At 41.1% G+C, this 23,285-nt stretch overlaps 1 protein-coding gene across 15 annotated transcripts in view; it reads left to right on the top strand.

Annotated features, from left to right (window-relative positions):
• Positions 1-23,285, top strand: part of plekha6 (pleckstrin homology domain containing, family A member 6) — a 200,083-nt gene that overhangs the window by 58,534 nt on the left and 118,264 nt on the right. For 12 of the 15 annotated variants that reach the window (XR_011239274.1, XM_069514544.1, XM_069514540.1 and 9 more), the window contains 2 exons: positions 5,233-5,347; positions 6,177-6,281. The exons of 2 other annotated variants lie outside the window; for them this stretch is intronic. Coding sequence is in view for 12 of the 13 variants with exons in the window: in XM_069514544.1 (XP_069370645.1) it covers positions 5,233-5,347; positions 6,177-6,281 (220 nt within the window). In the remaining variant the exon portion in view is untranslated. Of the gene's footprint in view, positions 1-5,232; positions 5,348-6,176; positions 6,282-12,747; positions 12,814-23,285 lie in introns of those variants that run through there. One more of the 15 variants, XM_069514577.1, reaches the window with a different exon arrangement.

Below are 23,285 nucleotides of genomic sequence, written 5' to 3'. Positions count from 1 at the left end.
GTAAGTAACATACTGAATATATGTTACTCTATACAGCTGGTGTTGATTTGTCTTGTTCAGTTGCAGCAAACAGACATCAAAGACTTTCTTCAAATCAAAAATAAATCTATATAGTAAACTACATGTATATCCTGTAGTCAATCAAGAAAGCAAAACAGGAAAGATGCTTGCCTCTGCAACATGACAATTGGCCCTATGCAAGAACATTTTTGTATTATTATCCTTGTTTGTTTGTACTGACAAGATACATGACAAGTAATATTCAACAAATGCATGTAAGAATGAATGTGGATTAATTATGTGTATTATATTATATATTATATTATATTATTGTAAATTAACAAATAATAGCCGAGGAGTTTATTTGTTTCAATCACTTAACAGGCCAAGCGTTTATTTGGGACCAGGCGACAGTTTGGGACAGGCATTTAATTTCTTCCTCACAAAAGTCTTGCTCAGCAAAACTGGGAAAATATGGTAATTTACTCAAATTCTTTAATTAAACCAGTATGACTATAACTTTTAAGTTTTTTAAAAGTAAAATTACAGTACTGTAGTTAAACTTTTTTCTTCTTTTGTCAACACAACACTCTGATGCATACTCAATTAAACCTCAAACCAGTAATTCAGATTGTTGAATGAATCAGTTTTTCAGGAAGGTAGACAATATAAGGCCAAATACTGAACAAAAATGGCCAGATCCTGTCTGTATATCAGCAACTTGTTTTCTGAAACACAAAGAAAAAATTTACATAAATCAAAAAAAAAAACATGAAGGAGGGCAACCTGAGTAGACAACAAGAAAACTGGTTCAACAGCCTGTTGTAAGACCAAGTCCATGTCCAACCTCTCACTCATCCTCACTCAATCATGAAAATGTCAGAAAATTCACCAGCTTCTCTGTGAATTCTCTGGCATCTGGAGGAAACAATTTAGCCAACCAGCACTCGCGGCAAACTCCTCATCTCTACTGTCACTCACGGTGGTGTACATTTGTTTTGCCATCGCCCTGATCATTTTGCGAGAGACTCTCTTGTGGCGTGCCCGTTTGCTGATAACCCATTTCCACATGTTTATCTCAAGCTCCTCGCTAGCCTTCACCAGGCAGCCTGGCCCTTTTGCTGTCCTCCTCGGACAGACGCTGAAGCTCAGTTTTATTTTTTCGACGATCTCCCACTCTCTTGGGGTTGAGAGAGAAACGTCTAGCGGCTGCTTCTCCTGAGTTTTCCTCTGCATATTTTACAACAGAAAGTTTGAATTTCAAGTCGTACTTTTTTTTTTTTTTGCTGCACCGGAGCCATGGCGATCATCAGAAAGCAAGCACAATACGTGAAAAAGGCTAAGAAGAAAAACGTGCAGTGGTCACTTCTTTTAAAAAAATAAATTAGATCCAGCATTTATTTGGAACTGGCAGTTATTTATCAAAATATACACCTGCACCCGGAGTTTAAAGGGGACCCTGCGGTTAATTGAAACCTGGCTATTATTTGGTAATTTAAGGTATATGAATTAATGCTGTAATAATCCAACAAACAGAACAGTAGCTGAAGCTTGCAACCCTCACATTCCCCAACCTGAACAACCTGAACAACACTTAAATCTGTAGGTAGAGCTTAAAAATGTTGAGTGTGCTTGAACTTGAAGTGATCTGTTGGAAGACTACCTCTGGAACCTGAGGCTGGTGAAGCCAATGGGCTAAACAAGCTAGAGAAGACCAGTTCTGTGGTAGGACTGGAACTTGACAGTCTGGATTTGGTGACAAAGAGGAGGATGAGGGAAAAGATCAGTGTCACCATGGACAACCCCTCTTAACCTCTCCATGACAACAGTAAACTGGCAGCTCTTTGAGCATTAAATAGTTGTAACATCCACAACTTAATGGCAGTGACACAAGTTTTCAGTGAGGCAACTGAGTCAAGGTCAGATGGATTAAGCTAAACCCGGGCTGTCGCACACAGCGCTGGTGATTTGGATTAATACAGGAACTCCAGGTATCTGCTCCGAGAGCTATTAGCAGTGCTAAAAGACAATACAAGAACAAAGTGGAGTCTGACTACAAGGGCTCCAACGCTAGAAACATGTGGTCTGGACTAAAAACTATAACAGACTATAAAAGAACAACAAGTGGTGCAGAGGAAGTGTGTGCATCTCTCCCAGATGAACTGAACACATTTTATGCACGCTTTGAGAGACCCCCGGCTGTGGAGGTACAGAAGGCTCAGGATCCCTGCCCCTGCCCCCTGGTTTTAACCAGTGCAGATGTGTGCAGATCCCTAAAAAAGATCAACACACATAGGGCTCCTGGGCCTGACGGCATCCCTGGCCGTGCTCTCAAGGTGTGTGCAGTTCAGCTGGCAGAGGTTTTCACAGTCATCTTCAACAAGTCACTGCTCCAATCTATAGTCCCCACTTGTTTCAAAGAGTCCACCATCATTCCAGTCCCTAAAAAGACAAAGACCATCTGCCTCAACGACTACCGCCCAGTTGCACTCACCCCCATCATCATGAAGTGCTTTGAGCAGTTAGTCAAACATTCCGTCCCCTCCTCCCTCCCCAACTCACTGGACCCCCTGCAGTTTGCTTACAGTGAGAACAGGTCCACAGCCGACGCTATCACCCTCACCCTCCACACTGCCCTCTCCCACCTGGACCAGAGGAACAAGTATGTGAGGATGCTGTTCATTGACTACAGTTCAGCATTCAACACTATTGTACCCTCCAAGCTCGTCATCAAACTCAGGGACCTCGGGCTCAACAGCACCCTCTGTGACTGGATCCTGAACTTACTGACGGGCAGACACCAGGCAGTGCGGATGGGGAACATCACATCCTCCAGCCGGACCCTCAACACCGGAGCCCCCCGGGCTGCGTGCTCAGCCCTCTCCTCTACTCCCTGTTCACGTACGACTGCGTGGCCACACACAGCTCCAACACCATCATCAAGTTTGCTGACGACACCACCGTCATCGGCCTGATCACAGACGGCGACGAGACGGCCTACAGAGAGGAGGTCAGAGCCCTGACATCTTGGTGCTAGGACAACAACCTCCATCTCAACGTCAGCAAAACCAAGGAGCTGATTGTGCATTACAGGAAGAAGCAGAGAGATGGACACGCCCCCATCACCATCGATAGGACTCCTGTGCAGAGAGTCAGCAGCTTCAGGTTCCTCAGGGTTCACATCACTGAGGACCTGACATGGACTCATCACACCAGAGTCATCACAAAGACAGCTCGTCAGCGGCTCTTCTTCCTCCACAGGCTACGGAGGTTCAACATGGACTCCAGGATACTCAGCAACTTCTACAGGTGCACCATCGAGAGTATCCTGATCGGATGCATCACGGCCTGGTACGGCAGTTGCACCGCCCTCAACCGTAAGACTCTACAGAGGGCGGTGAAAACTGCTCAGCACATCACCAGGACGGAGCTACCATTCATGGAGGACCTCTACACCCAGTGTTGTAGGAAGAGGGCTCACAGGATATTAAAAGACCCCCATCACCCCAGCAACAAACTCTTCTGTCTGCTGCCATCTGGCAGACGGTACTGCAGCATCCGGACCAGGACCACCAGACTCAGGGACAGTTTTATCCCACAGGCTACAAGACTGTTGAACTCCTGAGCTCTGTGAAAGTCACTACATCTATTTATAGCAACATATTCATTTAAACATTATAATATTCATACACACAAAGAACTATATTTATCTATTTAGTCTATAATAATTCTCATTCTGCTACATCTTCTCTTCATCAAATTTCTAAGCTACATAAAAAATTAATGAGTGCAATAATTCATATCTGTTCATACCTCCCCATAACTGCTGCTAAATCATGACTGCACCTGTTTATATTCACCTTAGCTCCTTATAATGTTTTATTATAATGTTTATTGGCACCTTTTAGTGATTATTTTATTTTTTGCACTAGTTAATGACATTGTACTTTTTTGTTTATTTGCAATAGTGTATTGCTATTTTGTATTTTTAGTTACTCATATTTTATTATCTTCTGACACTATTACATGTTGAGTTGCTTGAGGTGCCTGGGATTTAAGATTTTCATTGCCAACATGTACGCTGTATCTGTTGTGCAGATGACAAATACAACCTTTGAACAAGTTTTCAGTGAGGCAACTGAGTCAAGGTCAGATGGATTTATGTATAAGTACATTTGTGTATCGTCTGCATAAATATGGAAAGACATTTTAAGTTGGGCGACTGTGGCTGAGGGGTAGAGCAATCATCCTCTAACCAGAAGGTCGGTATTTTGAGCTCAGTCTTCCCCATCTGCATGCTGAAGTATCCTTGGGTAAGATTGTGAACCCTGAATTGCCCCACATAGGAAAAAAGTGCTGCTAATAGATGCACAATATGAATGTGTGTGTGAATGGCAAAATGTACTGTAAAGTGCTTTTAGTGGTCATCAAGACAAGAAAAGTGCTATGTAAATACAATGCATTTACCATTTCACCATGCCACAGACTCATCCAACCCAGGTCCAAAACAGCACTCCAGGCATTACTTTTGCTTACTGCCATCAGACTGTACAACAGCATGATTCTGTTTTTTGAGCCCATAGACAATCTAACAACTTCAAACTACTCCATTTATATTAAAAATATATATATATATTATGTATTATATGTCAGATGGAGTGTATTAGTGTGTGAAGCCCTGAGGGCACCTCCAGCTGTGCCAGTGGATAAATCAGTGCAGCTGATGGCTGTCAGCTGTTACTTAGATAACAACCGCTTTACCGCTCGGCCACAGACGCCCCACAGCCACTAAAAGCCATTAGCTGTGCCGTGGCCACCTCCACTTAGTAATTCTCTTTGAAAACTAAACTAACCCTCCAAACTACAACTCAGGTTATTTGCCTTTGTCATGGCAAAGTCATGAGTCAACACTGACTGTTGACTGCAGTATATGGTCTGCAGCATAAGTCACATGCTGTAACACCATCATCCTCTCTGACAGATAACAGTAATTCACATGATCACTAGAGGTCCTTGTCAGGTAAATGTAAACATTGGTCTCTTCTCTTTCATTGTACTCAATAATGTAGTCGCATTGAGGCCCATTACAACCTGGCATATAAATGTAGATCAGATTTGTACCATTTGTATTTTGTATAGCAAATGTTTGATGGTTCTATCTAAAGGTTTAAAATAATAGGGAAGTACAAATGACCAATGTACTGATAGGAGAGCCTCTGCTTCTCTGTGCAGGAACTATGATTTTGATATGAATGCAAAGGTGAATACTTCTATTGAAAAGTTCACTTACTCAAAAAGTGCCAGTGTGGTGTCAGACCTTTCTCCAGAAGCCCAGTCTGATGCTCAGGTAAGCACATGCACACACACACACGCATGCACACACACACACAGATTGGAGAAATGTACTTATTCACTTTATCTGTCAAATCGCAATACATTAACATTGTAGCAGAATTTGATAGGTATTTAATAAACTAGGTCAGTGCCTTATCAATGCTGTTTGCTTGGCTTGTGGTAATGCTCCTGAGGAACTTCAGAATTGTTCCTTTGTTTGCTGGACATTAAACTTTGTTTGTCTTACCTGGTTTATCTGCAAATAAAATTAATAATCAATGTTTTTTATAAAATTAAAGTGACCTGCACTGTTCATGTGTATGGCTCATACACATTTGAATGATTTACTGAACTGTTCTTTTTCATAGATGGTATGCTGCTATTTCATAGGTCTGTTAAGCAATTGACAAGATCTTAGTGGTAGTAATTCTATGAATTTAGGTGAAAAAAAATGTAATACTCAAATTGATCTGGCAATGATATTGACCCACGATTGACCCTGTTAGCTACCACTCCTGTAGTATATCCGAAGACATAGAAGGAGACAACTCAGACTACAGACTGTAAAAGCACCCCCCTCAGAAACACATTGACTGCTTTAGATTGCAGGACTCTTGTTTGGTAATTTGTATTAATATTGAACATATTGTGTGTCCAAATGGCAACAAACGTGGCACTGCACTTCTTTTGGCAAGTGCATGCCAAGTGTGAAGGCAATTAGATGAACAGTTGGTGAGATATTAATTGATAGACTTTTTGGAATCAGCTGGTTGATCTTGTTAAATAAATACTAAACAAATAAATAAACTCTCCTCTTCTTCCATTTCGCTGCTGACCTGCAGATGTCTTGTGCACTGAAAAAGGCAGCTTTCTTTGGGAAGCGCTCCAACTGCATGCGTAGGAATCTCAAAGCAGATGTGTCTAAACAGGGATGGCTGTACAAGCAGGTAAAACCATTTCTCTTAACTTTTTTATTATCAAAGCTGAACACCACTGATTTTATGGAATTGATTGGAACTATAGGCAGTGTATTTGAAAGTTGAAAGTTGAAGCAACTTACATTTTGTCATCACTTTAGCCGTACGGTCATACATTTGCACCTTTATGAGTAAACAAAGATAAAACTGGAAAACATATAACTAAAATAATATTTGGAGGAATAACAGAGATCATCAAGCACTCTTTTTTTTTTTTAGCATGTCCAGACAGTTTGTTTAAAACAAAGATATCACATCAAATTGATGTACTTTAAAGTATAGATGGGTAGATATTAATTTCAATAATAATAATAATAACTTAGAATTGCAAGAATGAGCAGGCCCTCACCTGGCGACAGCGCTAAGGCTGCAGCGTCCCAACCAAGAGGCACTCGATTGGGACTCGATGGGAAGGATGTTAGAGCTTGTCCCTGCGTTCATCGGCAAAATGCTTGCTCTTTATGTCTCACAATTCAGGTAAATCCTATGACATTTGAACCAGAGGGACTTTTCCAGCAAGTGGTGTTGTTGACCTATTTTGCCTCAGGTGCCAAATATTGTCCGTGTGGTGTGTTAACAGTATGAAAGTGACTCTCATCGTACAAGTTTGAGAAAGATTAGAGCATGTGCGGTGATGTCAAAACCACTTCCTGTTTGTTGGCGTTCAATTGAAGGTCATGCCATCACCGTTCAACAGAAACGCTTAAATGTCAGAGCCTGGCATCACCATCGCCTCAGGGCTTCCCAGACCTATTTTGAGGTGGATCAAATGAACAAACTAAGCATAGCATGTCAAGTATAAAAGATGGTTCTTGCTGTCAGAGCTACGAGGCGCTGTGACTATTTGAGTATATTTGCATAAAGATGTGTTCAGAGCTAGACCCTCATCACACATATGACGTTTAACAATGACGAGCAAAACCATGGAACTTGCAGCTACTTGAAGTGTCATTGTGAGACATCTAAATTCGCTGCCGCACCCTGAACTCACCTCTGACAAAAACTCACAAATTTCATGGCATTGCATCATCAATTCCTTTAGGCTCTCCTTACTACCTGATACATATGAAATATAAACAGGCTAGCCGCACTACACCAAAATGCAAAACATGACATTTCTTATCACAGCTGGGGGGCATTGTGGCTATTATTGACAATTATTATATGGATCTTAAGTTGGAGGCAGATGGGACAATATACATGGATGTTATAAGCACTTGAGGTTTTCTGGTGAATCAGCGAAATTTGCTATCATGCCACAGACACACCCCTTCACAAAAGCTCACAGAAAATTTTAACTATTAATCGAAAAGCAGTATGAAGGGATGTTATTTTTTTCTGATGTTTTATTAAGTCTAAAGTATAAGTCACCGGTTACTTCAATTGTATCCGATTCGGCTCCAACAAAGTTTACCCCTGAGATTCCAGAAGTGTTTTGTAGACTCAAACACTTCACCCATCCCTCCATCGGCATAGTGGTGAGTAGATGAGGAGTGAATTAAAAATTTTCGACTATCCCTAAGACGCTAAAACCATAGTAATGTGATCTCTTATCCTATTTCTCATTAAAACTTTGGCTGTTGTACAAGCTGGAGCTGATCAATGGATTTGCCAGTAATCCTGAATAAAGGTCATTGCAGTAGACAGGGGAGAAAGTATAAAAGAATGTGTCAACTGCCAGAGTGAGGTACGGTCTTTTTCTTGCAATGTTTTTTAAACGATAAAAGGCAATCATTGTGATTGATTGATGTGTGAATTAAAGTCTAGTTCTAAATCAGTGTTCACCCAGGTTTTTTACTTTTGACTCATCCACTGGATGATATAATACATTTCAAGTTGATAGGATGAAATCTGTTGGAGGAGTAGGATTTTGTAGCATGTGTGATAATGCCAGAAATAAGGCCAAATTAGCATGTTCAATCCAAAATGGCAGACCTTCTGCTGTGTTTAGGACAGGACACCAAGAGACTATATTGTAGGACTTGGAATGATACATAAGCCGACCAAATTTTGTAGCTATAGCTCAAATGAGGCACAAGGGCTATTTTAATGAAATATTGAAGGTTGTGCTGTTGAGCCATTTTGCCTCAGCTGTCAAATATTGTACTTGAGGTATGTTCAAGGTGACTTTCAATGTAGATGTCAAGTTTGAGGCAGATTGTAACATGTACAGTAATCTTGTAACCACTTACTGTTTGTTGGCTTTCCATTGAGGGGCACGCCATTGCTGTTTGACAGAAAGGCCACAAGTGTCACAAAGAGGAAGACCTTAAAATGAAACCTTCATGTCACAGGGTGCCATGTGCTCTCTACTCTTGGTTTTGGTTAATAGTTGAGCCGCAGTGAGTTTTTGAATGAGGTATAGACTTTCAGTGTTTTTTTTTTGTTTTAGGGCTAACTAGTATGATTTCTATTTTGTCCTCATTTAATGTTTGTTTGCCAAAAGACAGTAAGTAATAAGTGAGGCATCATTTGGTTCAGTGGAGAAATACATTTTGACCAACACACAGAGAGAGCAGTCTGGAATCTGATTCTATTCACAATAATGGGATCAGTTTTATATTTTGTATAATTTAACTAAAATAGAAGATTGCATGTTTTTTACATATTATCTCTCACCATCAAACCTGCCTGTTGTCAGGCCTGGACTTGAAGGAGGACTCAGATGCAGAGGATTGCATGTTAATTCAAGCTTTATTTTAAATCCTCTTCAACCCCTCAAACAGAGTCACTAAAATAACAGGCTATGAAAAAAAGCTATAAGTTCTATGAAGAATTTAAACAATAAGATAATTATTTTAATAAACACAAACCCACTCCGTGGAAGGTTTGATCTGGCTTACGTTGGAAGGTAGGGTGAACACGGAGGGATCGAGGCAGGCGAAGGCGAACCGCTGCAGGACCGATGATCTTGGTGATGGGGAAGGGACCCATGAACCGTGGTGCCAGCTTCTTGGAGGGGACTCTGAGGTGGAGATCTTTAGCAGAGAGGCACAGTTTCTGACCCGGCTGGTAGGCGGGGGCAGGCTGCCCAGATACGGCGACAGTGACGAATCATGGCATGGGCAGAGGGCACAGACACCTCTGGCTCATTGTCTGCAAAGACAGGGGGGCTGGTAACCAAATACACATTTGAAAGGTGAGATACCTGTGGCTGAGGTGGGCAGTAGGTTGTGGGCATACTCTACCCAGACCATGTAGAGGGGTTCTGGGAGACCAGACACCGGAGGCCAGTTTCCAGTTGCTGGTTAAGGCGTTCTGTCTGGCCGTTGGCCTCCGGGTGATATCCTGAGGTCAGGCTGGCCTTAGCTCAGATGAGCCGGCAGAACTCCCTCCAGAACCGGGAAACAAACTGGGGCCCGGTCAGAGCCAATGTCCTTGGGAAAACCATGAACCTTGAAAACATAGTTCATCATGATCTCCGCCGTTTCCTTGGCGGAGGGCAGTTACGGAAGAGAAATAAATTTTGCCATCTTGGAAAATCTGTCCACCACTGTGAAGATAGTGGTGTTACCTTGAGAAACCGAGAGCCCTGTGACGAAGTCCATGGAGATGTCGAACCACGGTCTGGAGGGGATGGGGAGTGGCTGTAAGAGTCCCATGCGTGACCCGGAGGACGTCTTGTTTCAGGTGCAGACTGAGCATGCCTCTACGTACTCCCGGACCTCCGGCTCCATGGATGGCCACCAGAACCTCTGAGAGATGGTGAACATTGTCCTCCGAACTCCCAGACGGCAGGAAGGCAGCGAGGTGTGGGCCCAGTGGATCACCTGTGGGCGCAAATCAACTGGGACAAACAAATGATTCTCTAGGCACCCACTAGGTGGTGTAGCCTCACCATTAGCCTGCTTAACCTCATTTTCTATCTGCCAAGTCACTGCTCCAACCACACAGGTTAGTGGGAGGATAGTTTCTGGTTCCTTGGAACAGGCTTGGGGTCAAAGAGTCGAGACAGGGCGTCTGGTTTGACGTTCCGGGACCCCGGCCTGTATGAAAGAGAAAAAGAAAACCCACCTGTAAAAAAACAGCGCCCACCTGGCCTGGCGAGAATTAAGTCTTTTAGCTTTTTTGATGTATTCAAGGTTCTTGTGATCAGTCCAGACGATGAATGGATGGTTAACCCCCTCAAGCCAGTGTCTCCACTTCGAGCTTGACCACCAGCTCCCGATTGCCGACATCGTAATTCCGCTCTGCTTTGGACAGCCGCCGTAACAAGAAGGCGCAGGGGTGCATCTTTCCATCCTGCTCCGACCGTTGAGAGAGAACTGCCCGATCCCTTCGTTTGAGGCGTCTACCTCGACCACGAACTGTCTCCGAGGGTCTGGCATGGTGAGGATGGGGGCCGAGGTAAAGTGACGCTTGAGGCTTTGGCTCTTCTGGCCAGGTGGGAGATCTTGAAGGCTATCTTGGAGCGGTCAGTGGGGAAAGCATGGGGAGTCAGAATTTGAGACGAGAGGTGACCCATCTGAGAAGCCATAGCTGTCTGAAACTCCTCCTGACGGGAAAGACGGGCCTCTTGGGCACAGAGGGCTGTTCTGTCAGGCCTGGACTTGAAGGAGGACTCAGATGCAGAGGATTGACTGTTAATTCAAGCTTTATTTTGAACCCTCTTCAACCCCTCAGACAGAGTGACCAAAATAACAGGCTATGAAATAAAGCTATCAGTTCTATGAAGAATTATCCAAAATTAAACAATTTGATAATTCTTTCAATAAACACAAACCCACTCCGTGACGGAGGGAAAGAAAAAACAAAAAAAAAAAACAAAGAGAAATGTATGAAACAGAAAATCACTCCACTAGGAGGAAAACAAAAAGGGCTAAGAACTACAAACTCAAAACACTCCCTAAGGAGGAAAACCAAACTCGGTTCAGAAAAGACCAAATGAAAACGCACTCCTAAAAAAACGGAGGCTCTACTACTCACTATAAAATTCTTAACTAGAGCAAAAAATCACTCCTACGGAGGCTATGAAAATGGCTATGAAACGCACAACACTAAACTGTGAAAGTACCGACAAAAGATCACTCCACTGGAGGTAAAGCAAACGGGCTTATGTGACGTGTGACGAGCAAGGCTGAGAGACAACATGGACTGTGGCGACTGGCTGGGGTGCATGGCAGAAACAATACACTCAGGCACAAGACACAGGGAGACGCAGACTATAAAACACATGAAGGTAATGAGCAACAGGTGGACATGATCAGACAATCAGAGCGGTGACACATGAGGAAGGGCAAGTGACCTGAAACGAGAGGAGCGTTAATTTTCAAAATAAAACAGGAAGTCACGAGACAAAAACCCAGTACAAGACAAACCTCACCGCTGTGTGACACCTGTGGGACTTTGTGTTCCGCCATTACTCTCACAAAAATAGAGCCCTAAGGCACAGATTAATATTATTCCTCTTCAGTCTCACATTACATAAGCATGATCCTATTGCATGGGTGGTTCAATACATGATTGCATAAAAATAACATCACTCAGCATTGCATTTAACATCTGTTGAAAATCACAAATAACTGTTGGTTGCAGCCCTGATCCCATAGAAAGTAAACATACCATACACAACTTCAAACAACTGAACTCCTCGAAATTCCAGTTTCCTGCTTAGTGGATGTTACTGACACAAACACATCAGTTACAAGTCCAAGAGTTGATTGATTTCTTCTTTTGGTGAAATTCTCAATGGTTATGTTAGCTCATACATACCACTTCTTTGTGGAAGGTGGGGTCTGCAATTTCTGCTCCATTTCTTGAACATCTGAGACAGTCTTCAGTGGGAATACTGTACTCTCTGGTAGTGTTGACACTAGGGGTGAAAAGGTGTACCGTATTTCGGTATACCGCAGTGGTGACACCGCAAGATTTCCAAGCTCACGGAGATGGTTTTAATATTATGCGGCGCTGCCGGCACAACTCCACTTACATGAGTAGGGAACTAACAAATAAAGCATTTCACTTCACGTTCACATTAAGATCAGTGGTGGTCGGTCGTCACTCAGTCACATTATAATCTAACTTTACAGCTGCAGCAGTAGATTGAAAAAGCGTTTCCTACCTGTGTGCTGCTCAAATGTATATTCCATTTAGTTCAGGGCAGGCTGCATGGTCAGCGTCTTTTAGTTGGTTCAGTGACAGTCCAATCAAAAAGGTAGTTTTGGTAAACACATGCAAGACCCACATGATCCAGGAAGCTAGAAAAAAGCATGGCTTGATGATGGCAGACTCCGAACCAGAGGCAGATTTACCCACGGGCCCGGTTGACCCGGTGTCCCCTACTTCACCACCTCTTTATCCTCCGGCCAAGTGACTCCGTTCATTTGTTTGGGAGTTTTTTAGCTACCGAAAACAACCGGATGGATCCATAAAGGACGACGGAGAGCCGTCTTGCAAACTATGCAACAGGAAAGTAGTTGCAAGATCGGCGAATACATCTAACATGACGTCCCATCTCCGCGAGTGGCATAAAAAAGAATATGCACAGCTTAAGTCCAAGCAGGTAAGATGAATCATTATAAATCCCACTGTCCCAGCCAGCATGTCCATGTGGGGCCCATAAGGTTTAAATTTGGGCTGCAGATAAGGGTCCCAAGTGGGTTTGTCCGCAGTTTCCACGGTGGCCTCACCTGTATTTGCCCATATGGGCCTCTAGTTGGTTCTGACTGGGTTTCAGATGGGGCCCAGTTTGGTGAGTTGCACAGGACCCATGTAGGCCCCATATCTTTGCCCACAGTGGCACGAAGAGGGATCAGAAATGGGGCCCAACTGGGCAATTTATCTGAGACCCATTCAGGCCCCACCTGTGTGACTTTAAGAGGGATCTGACTGGGCTTTAAGTGGGACCCAGATAGGCAACATTATGGGTTTCAAGTGGGTTTGTCCGCAGTTTCCATAGTGGCCCCACCTGTGTTTGCCCATATGGGCCTCAAGTTGGTTCTGACTGGGTTTCAGATGGGGCCCAGTTTGGTGAGTTGCACAGGACCCATGTAGGCCCCATATCTTTGCCCACATGGGCATGAAGAGGGATCAGACTGGATTTTAAATGGGGCCCAACTGGGCAATTTATCTGAGACCCATTCAGGCCCCACCTGTGTGACTTTAAGAGGGATCTGACTGGGCTTTAAGTGGGACCCAAATAGGCAACATTATGGGTTTCAAGTGGGTTTGTCCGCAGTTTCCATAGTGGACTCACCTGTGTTTGCCCATATGGGCCTCAAGTGGGTTCTGACTGGGTTTCAGATGGGCCCAGTTTGGTGTGTTGCACAGGACCCATGTAGGCCCCATATCTTTGCCCACATGGGCACGAAGAGGGATCAGACTGGATTTTAAATGTGGCCCAACTGGGCAATTTATCTGAGACCCATTCAGGCCCCACTTTTGATGGTGACTTTTTCGCTGTTTTGCTAACCCTCCTCTCCTCTCTCTCCCACCTGGCCATGTGCATTTGTTTTCAACAAAGCCGACAAGAACACAATCCATGGAGCGGTGAATGTATTTATCATAAAGGATGTTATGATGTGTATATTTGTGTAGTTTTATCTGTCATAAACAAGAGATTATGGGTTACAGGGCGCATTTGTGTTGTGGTGCTGTGATGAGAACTGGGATACCGGGTCAGAGGCACTGAACCTGCAGGGTTCGTTTTCGGCCAAGAGATGCTAGGTAGAAGGCAGAGAGCCTCCATTCTCCCCGTAGCAAGTCATTTAACCATCACAATTACTCCGAAGCTGTTTAAATTAATAATTTAAATATAATAAAGGTAAAAGTCTTGCATAGTTCCTCTTAAGTAAATACAACAAAACAATAGTGATACAAAAAACACAATATAAAGTTGTTTTCAATTAATGTTTAAAAAAACATGTTTTTGTTTTAAACATAAAACATTTGAGCTGCAGTCTTTTTTTTCTTGTTTTTAAAAAAGAGAAATGGGGCAGAAAAACTTGAGGTGACAACTAAAGCTTTGACCTCTGAAACTGAATGAGTCCAAAATTGAACAAGCTCAAGTTCAATATAACATAGCCTGGGTGCAAAGTTTTACCTATTGGGACTCTTTCTATTGGCGGAGTTCCCCACCCTCCAACTTTTTTTGAAGCTCTCTCTGAGCTCTTACTGTTCTGTTTCCACCTCTGTCACGGGCTCCGATGAATCACTTGGAGACGGCCCTTTCTGCATCCTTCTGTGTGATTCCTTGGGTCAATGTGTTCCTCTTTAGTGCTCCTAAAAATAAATCACAAGAGCCATTTTAATAACTCTAGCCAAAGTTTTACATTATCAAACCATTGTGACAGAAAAAAAAGAGAGCCATTCTAAAGGTTGTAATCACTGCAATTTTCTTTATCTTTTTTTTTTGGAGGAGTACAGTCCAATGGATTGACCAGCACACTTGTCCAATCTAAATTTCATTGGTCATTTGTGGGAAAAGTTATTATCAGTGTTACAGCAATTTCTTTCTTCACAGGAACTCACTGAGCAAAAATTTAGAACTCTGGTCAAACTTGACACTGAGAAGCGACACCTACTGGCAAAATAAATGCATTACATCTATTTATCGCTTAACTGCTTTTTAAACTCATCCACAACCATTTTAACCATATTTTTAGAATGTTGAACATATACAGAACCAATAATGGAATGGAAATTATTTATCAATGGAAAATGAATTGTAATATAATAAAAATAATATTAATAATAATTACTTAAAATAGACAGTAGTATTTAACATTTGATCAATTTCATGCTACCTTGATGAAGAAAAGTATTGGGTTCCTTAAAAAACCTTATGAAGGTTATGAGTGATTAAAAACTTTTAGGTACAGTTTTTTAAAGTATAGGAAGGGTTATCATTACTTGTCTAATTACACAAAGCTAAAAAAGAAAACACATCACCAAGTTGTAGCACAGAATAACAAAGTTCATGTGCCACCATGAAGAGAATATGGAAAACCGCATAAACTACAAACAGTGGCCTCTGCATATATTTGTTGTGCCCCTTTTTTACAACTTAGGCCAGCTGTAAGCTGGAGCATGCATCTACTTATGTAGATCAGATATTTCACCAAATTTCAACATTTTAAGCTACAAAGATAAAGAAAGTTACATGAGGTAACATTAACTGAAGTTTACCGTATATGACGTCGAAAAGACACAGCTCTCTGAACTTGTTCTTGCCATGCCGTCCAAAAAGGTTGAACTGGAGTGCCAATTCATTGGACATGAGGAATGCCATCATTCTCCTGGTGGCATCATCCAATGAAGTACCTCCTATTTCTCCCACCATAGCAATCTGAGTGTAGGGAGTGAAAGGCACAGGAAAGAAAGAAGAGTAATCAGTTAACAGCTTAGATTATATTTCAGTGCCAAATACAAATTAAATTAAACGTGTATCAGAGTTTGAACGTACAACTCCAGACATGAACTCCGAGTCGCTGAGCTTCTCGTTTATGGCCTGCACGTCTTGGATCGTGGTCAATGGAAATATCGGTGGTTCCAACACTGGCACGGCCACTTTCTGCTTCAGCAGTGTATTCAACATTTTGCCATGTACTCTTTGAGTGTCCTTTACTTCTTCCAGGAGGGTTACTAATTTTACAAACATGGCTCCTTCAATGTCACTGTGGCTGCTCACACTTGAGGAAGCACTAAGGCTTCGAACACTCGGGGTCGAGCTGGGGCTTCGAACACTTGGGGTCGCGCTGGGGCTTCGAACACTCAGGGCCGCGCTGGGGCTTCAAACATTCTGGGCCACACTCACTCTCAAGGTGATATTAGGCTTGTATCCAACTGCTGAATGTCTGCCAAATTCAGGGGGAGGACAAGGTGGCACTAGGTCCTCATCACATGACTCAGCCTCCTCCTCACTTGACAGAACCTGGGTTCTTTTGGGTGGCCTACATTCAGGTAGAAGATACTTTAGCAAATAATAAAAAACTTGAACACTTAAAGGTTATTTACAAGTTCCTTACACATAGCAATGTCTTGGTAAATACACTGGGACAATATTAACATTAATTATCAATTAAGCATTATTGAAGGAGTGGTCTCGTTTTGGATAGTTAAGTCAGATTGTAAACATTAGAATTTGGTGGACTCTAAAATGTGTCAGTATTGTCTGTTGGTCCAAGTACTACAGGCATACACATAAAAGTTTAAGGAAGCACAATAAAATATGAGCCTTTAATGGCCTATCACCATGTTATACGTTATATCGATATTTTTGTATACAGTATGTTGTTTACCATGGTTTATGATGAAACTGTGTAACAACCTGCCTGGCACTCTTGATGAAAATTAGACTTTTGGCCAGTTGTGACACATTTACAGCACTTCACAACATAACCAAAAAACAAGCATGGGCCAGTTGAGAAATCAAACAATTATTAAATGAAGTTGATGGTTGATTTCAGAGTCCAAAATGTGAAATTATCAGTCATGGGTCAGCGATGACAGGCAGGAACTTGTTAGTGATGCTGGCTGAAAATAATTCATAACTCAATAAGTCATATGTTTTCATACAGTTGCAAACCTACAACTATCATTATACAATATAAAACTGTTAAAATATGTAAAATCTTCCTTTTTGTGCTGCTAAGGTAAATTATAAAATTACACTGAGGACAGTAAAAGGTTTAAGTACACTAACATTACCTTCTTTGTCGTTTCTTTGGTATGTCATTGTCTGTTTGGAGATCAGATGTAACCTCTGCTCGTGCAAGCTTACGCCGAGCATCTCCATATGTATCTTAAAAAGACAAAAAAAAAAAAAGTATAGGTTAGTCCAAATCTCATACAGCTTCACTTATCCCACACCCCAAAAATATGTTTTTTACCTGCATTTCCAATAACACGCACACTGTATGTCCTCCATGAAGCATCTGGCTGGACTTGCTGCTTAACTGCCTTAGTGATATTAAGACTTAGGCCTGATGGCCAAAAACACTCCGTCTTGTCCTCATCAGTGAACCAACACAATGGGACTATATCCACTACGGTCTTCCCTTCTCCGGATTCTTCATCGCTGAACTCCACAATGCTGAAGAGGGACATGCTGCAAGGTTCATGAGGTCAATCACATATCGTGTAACTGTGGAAAAGCCACATACCCCTCTTGTATAGGAAGCAGTATGAGTTTTTTTGTTAAGTCAGTCACAGGCACACCATGAAGCTGGTCAGAGAGTTGTGTCACTGTTCTGCTCCCCACACAAGATAAATGGTAAATGGTTGTATTTATATAGCGCTTTTCTAGTCTTGAAGACCACTCAAAGCGCTTTACACTACAGTTTTCCATTCACCCATTCACACACACATTCATACAGTGCTTCTATAGCTAGCACTTTTTTGATGTTCTATTGGGCAGTTTTGGGGTTCAGTATCTTGCCCAAGGACACTTTGGCATGCAGATGGGAAGACTGGGGATCGAACTTCCGACCTTCTGGTTGGAGGACGACCGCTCTACCCCCTCAGCCTGACACACAGTGTACATCGCTCCTGATAACACCTCTACAATATTCCGCACAACAGAAACTCTGCCCTCAACATCAAAGCAGTTGTTGCCTTGAGAGCATGAAATAATATTTCCCTCATGTCTATACTTCTTGTATTGTACACGAGCAGGGAACTCTTGGAGAGTTGGACCATAGAGATGTGGTTGTTGAGGCGTATTCCTCATTTCCCTTCCATTCTCAAAGGGGATAGGTTTTTCACCTAAACGCCTTACAACTTGTTGTAGAGGATTTTAGGGCCTTCTTACCAGCCGCTTTAATGTGCCGAGATAATTTTCAAAAGGGAAACATGAAACACTGTCTAAGGCACCAAACTTTTTTGCATCATCAGCCAGATGTATAAGACTGTGGGTGTTATACACAAGGTGCTCTGGTCCATATATCCTCACAAAGTTTGTCACATAACATTTCAATAGTTTGTCTGCATAGTCACAGTATTCAGAACACAAGGCTGGGCTGAGAAGAATTTCTCATTGCTACTGACAGTAGCATAAAGTTCTTATACAGCCGTGTAGTTAATCGTCCTTGAAGAACAGCAGGACCCGTATACAACAAAAATTGTCGAAATTCAGTGGCCTTCCACTGACTGTATTCCATAAGTGACCGTGGCTTTCGAGAAAAATTCCTTGGGAGATGTTCTCTAATTGATTTTAAATGGTTAGAGATAATGGTGATGGTGGTTGCAGAAATCCGACACCTTAAAGGTCCTTTGATCCACAGACTTACAAGTTTTCGAACATTTCCTAAGCAAACTAAATGCATGTAATCAAGTACAAAGCTTGACACCATCCCTATGCCAAGCTCCTGTAGAGGTGAAACACCATGAAAATGCTCTTCATCTATCATATCTGCAAACTGTGCATCTGTTCTGAGTGGTGTTTTCAAATCAGGAAACACCACCTTATTGTCCATGTGAATCCCATGCTCTGTACAGCGTTCACAGGAGCTGTAACCAGAATGACCCTTGGTACATTTCAAGAAGGCACGGGCAGGTGCATCACAGATGAAGGCATCCGGCAGAGCAATATTGTAATGCTTTCCATTGTAATGCAACCCCTCATTTGTTATAACCTTCAGGTCCTGAATGAATTTGTTTAAGTAATCCTCAACAGAAGTAGGCTTTGTTGGGCCTGCATACAGACCAATGATAATAACATTAGACCTTGGAAGTTCTTTGATCTTGGCCAAAATAGGCCATAACTCCATTTTGGAGCTTCTGAAGAGCGGTAATCCATCAATATTAACATGTAGAGTTAGAGTGTCTGTTGAAGGATCTGACTCACGTGACAACTGTGAAGTAATTGCATTTGACACTCCAAAATGATAGTAGCTACCATTTCCAATTTCTTTGACTTCACAGGTTGTTAAGGTTGACAAAAGAGTCCTTGGATCTCTGGGTACATCCAGGCCGGACTGCCCTAAAATATGCAATAGTTCTGACAATGCACTGTGTGAAATATTGTGATTTGGGGCCCATTCAGCTAATTTCCTTTTCAGATAATTACAAGGATTAGTTCCTCTAATGCTACCATCCAAATTTAGTTCTTCACTGCTATCACTGTAGAACATCTCAGAATCTGATTCTTGGCCACTTTCTATGTTAAAAGCCAGAGTCTGAGAATCCAACTCTTCATTAGGAATCTGGCTGTTCATTTCTGCGACACACTCCAGATTTGAAGACACTTTGTCTTTGGCATGCGAGTCTTCCAACATCTGCAAGTGCTCTGCAACTTTGGCTTTAATGCGTCTTCGTTTTGTTCGAGAACTACCATAGAAATCAATTTTTCTGATCTGTAACAGACAGATCAATATTTTGGCACTTACACACACATATATACCTGACTATTTGTCTACTCACAGATATTTGGGTTTTAAATTTGGGGTATGTTTAGTTAGTTTGCAAAAAGCACAAGACCAGCACTATTATCCCAGGGACATAATTTACAAGGGAGCTTGTCAGAACAAATCAAGACTGAGGATGTATCTTGACTTGCAGGCTTTACTGTCTATGCAGAGAGACATTTAGACTCTATTTGACTCTGTTACTATACATCCTGAGGTAGCACAGAGAAAGGCGGCAATAAATACTACATTGACAACATTCCACAACAAAAGAGTACCAATGAACCCCTCAAAACATTTCCCTTAGTGTCATCAAAATATGTCCATGTGTTAATTTACCTTTTTGGAACTGTTAGGGTTAGAACCTCTGTGGAACCTCTTGATACTCTGGTTACTGGTGATGCCCACAAAATATCAGATGCTCAGAGACCTGCAAAAACATACAATACAAAGCATCATTGCATGCAATGGAAGAACCGTCCTAAAAAAAAAAAAATACACCAGAGAAGCGTATGGTTTATCGGCCAAAATAATAAATTTCCTTTTACATACATGCAAATATCCAAGAGATGATAATGAACTGTGTTGAATATAAGTTTGATGGCCATAGCAAAATCTGAATCAACTTTATTTAAATACATTAGTTAGTGGTTGATAAATGCATTGAATTCAGAGTTGAACTGAAAATTAAAATCCAAACAACTCAATAAGTCTTGGTCTCTAAATTCTGCTGAATGTACGCCATTACACTGTTAATGACAAAACTGTCACACGCTTCAAACCATTTAATTTTATACTGTGCAGCCATAAGTTAAATCAAGGTTCAAATTAGACAAACGGTTAAATTCATAAAATGAATCACAGAACCCTTTATTGAAAAAAAGTATTCACTGAACTAATTTACTGAGCACTATATCTCTCTATCTTTCATACACACCTCATCCACTTACTTGTGTTCTGTTAATTCTGACAATCGTATACTCTCCATTTTAAGACACATAATAAAACTAGATCAATAATCCTTGATATATTGAACATCTAACAAACAGTCCCACGTGTACCCACTGCGTAGCTCATTGAAATAGGTATCCATGGACTCTATGACAGGCATTCAACCAATCATTTAACAGCTATGCAGTTCGGTTGCAGCACCATCAACATGTGTGTTTATTGACAACAGAATGCTGCATCCCACTGCTACTAAATGTACATAGCTGAAGCCTTGTACAATATATTTATTCATTAACTTTCACAGGCCATTAAATGTGTAAACACGGGCTAAAATTTTTGTGCATTTCACTATAGTCTCAGCTCGCCACTTAGGGTGATAAAATGACAAGCAACCAAGCCACAATGTTACTTATTTACTGGCAAGGCTTTCTGATTAAACATGTTTTGCACCCCATGGTCAGAAAAAGCCTACATGAGAGCAACATCTGCTAAATTTGCTTGTAACTGAGATGCATTCAGTTGCTATTCTGTCTACCTGGAGGTGCACCTGGCCTGCACAGGCAAAACAAGGACAAACATATTACATAAATTACATTCTGCACACATAAAACAAACTGTAAATAGCCACTCCTGCCGACAAATCATTAGTCTTACCTTAGTTACGCCGCAACAGAGGAGAGGAGACGAGGACGAGGAGCAGTCTGAGCGCCAAACGGTTATGCCAGGGAGCGGGTTTTCAATCTGTAAAATCCAAATAATTGCGAATAGTTGCGTTGCAACGCGTATGACGATTATGGTCAAACTCTAACTTGTCGGAATTAGGTATGAACAAATTAAATTTAACGATCACGAACTGAATTTGATGTAGGACTACTTGGTGAAGCGGATGGTTACCGTGGGGTGAAACCATGCCCATATGTGGCGGAAAGCACACGTTCATTTTTACCTTTTCAAAATAAATGAACACACCTACTGGTTCTCTGCCATTTTTGCAGTTACTTTTCTTTTTAGGATTTTTTTTAAAATCAAGTGTATTTTACACTCACATGTCTTTTATACTTTGTTGGTGCATTTTGCACCCTTTGCCAAAAATGTACAAATTAAAAAAAAAAAAAAACTATAAAATCATCATACATCAATATTCGTTTCTACTTTTTTTACATAAATCTCCTAAACAACTTCAGACTTGCTCAAAACTTCCAATCATTCGATCATTTTCAGGATTTTAACCCTTTAAATGCCAGTTTAACTATTTGAATGTCATTACAAAAAAAACCACAAAAATTAAAATTAAAAATTTATTATTATTATTATTTATATAAAAACAATATTTTCCATATAATAAATAGTAGGGTGATGGGGTCCCACTGTCATTCCAGTATAAAACCATGCATTCTGGAACGTCAGTATTTCACTTTGAAGAACAGTATTGATATTTGACATTTTCACTGTATTCCACCAGATTCAACCATTTTCACATTGTAGGCCGATGCATGAAATTCTTGTATATTTGCCAGTTATATTATGGAGATTGAGTGATTGGTTTCTGTGTGTGTGTGTGTGTGTGTGTGTGTGTGTGTGTGTCTGTGTGTGTGATATAATTTTTAAATCAACATCTGATTTATCAATGTGAACATTTATTGTGCAAACTGCAACAACTTTGAAAACTTCAACAACAAAAGAGAAACAACAGAACAAAATGAAATGCTGCCATCCCAGAATGTATGGTTTTATACTGCAATGACAGTGAGATTAAAAAATGTGGTTTTCATGGGAGTCAATGAGGCATTTTTGGCCACCAGGTGTCTGGAGGGAGTATTTGACACTACATGAAAAATACTAATGCAATCAAATCAATTTTGTTGCTGATCTTTGGCATATCCAAGACTCTAATCACCACCAAAACCCCATCACCCTACTATTTATTATATGGAAAATAATTAAATAATAATAATAATAATAAATAATAATTTAATTTTTGTGTTTTTTTGTAAAAAAAAATTAAAAAATGAATCATTCAAATAGTTAAACTGGCATTTAAATGAGTTAAAATCCTGAAAATTATTGAATGTTTGGTAGTTTTGAGAAAGTCTGAAGTTGCTTAGGAGATTTATGAAAAAAAAGTAGAAAAAAATATTGATGTATGAGGATTTTATAGTGTTTTGGTTGTTGTTTGGACATGTACATTTTTGGGTACAAAAGGGAGTAAATTTGATGAGGGCACAAGGGTTAAGTTCTTTTAATCTTCACTCAAGTATATTTTTGAGCCAGTAATTTACATTAGCCGTTCATCCCAGCTGACGCTGCTGCTCGGGTCTCTAGCCTGCTCCCATTACGGCGGACTGTGCCTCCACCTGTCAGGGATAACCTATAAAGACAGGTTAACATTAATGAAATTAAAAATAGCATTTTTTTCTGACATTCTTGTTTTAATGATACCCATTCCTTTGTTTATTATGCTAAGATGCAAAGACATTCCAACTGATTTTCAAAATTTTGCATGGTTATGTCCAAAGATAACATTTCTAGGCAAGCTGTAGTCCCAGCAAATCGTTCAGGGATTTTTCTTCTACCCCTCGGTTTTGAGGCAGTATCTGAAAAACTAAGTCCCAATTTACATTGCCTTTCCAAGATGGAAACATTACTCTAAATGTCTGCCCCATCATCTGTATCTGGCCCA

Source organism: Paralichthys olivaceus, chromosome 2 (genome assembly GCF_024713975.1).
Source record: "Paralichthys olivaceus isolate ysfri-2021 chromosome 2, ASM2471397v2, whole genome shotgun sequence".
In the NCBI taxonomy this organism is placed as follows: Eukaryota; Metazoa; Chordata; class Actinopteri; order Pleuronectiformes; family Paralichthyidae; genus Paralichthys; species Paralichthys olivaceus.
The sequence above is the reverse complement of the archived record's forward strand: the minus strand, read 5'-3'. Positions and strand labels throughout refer to the sequence as shown.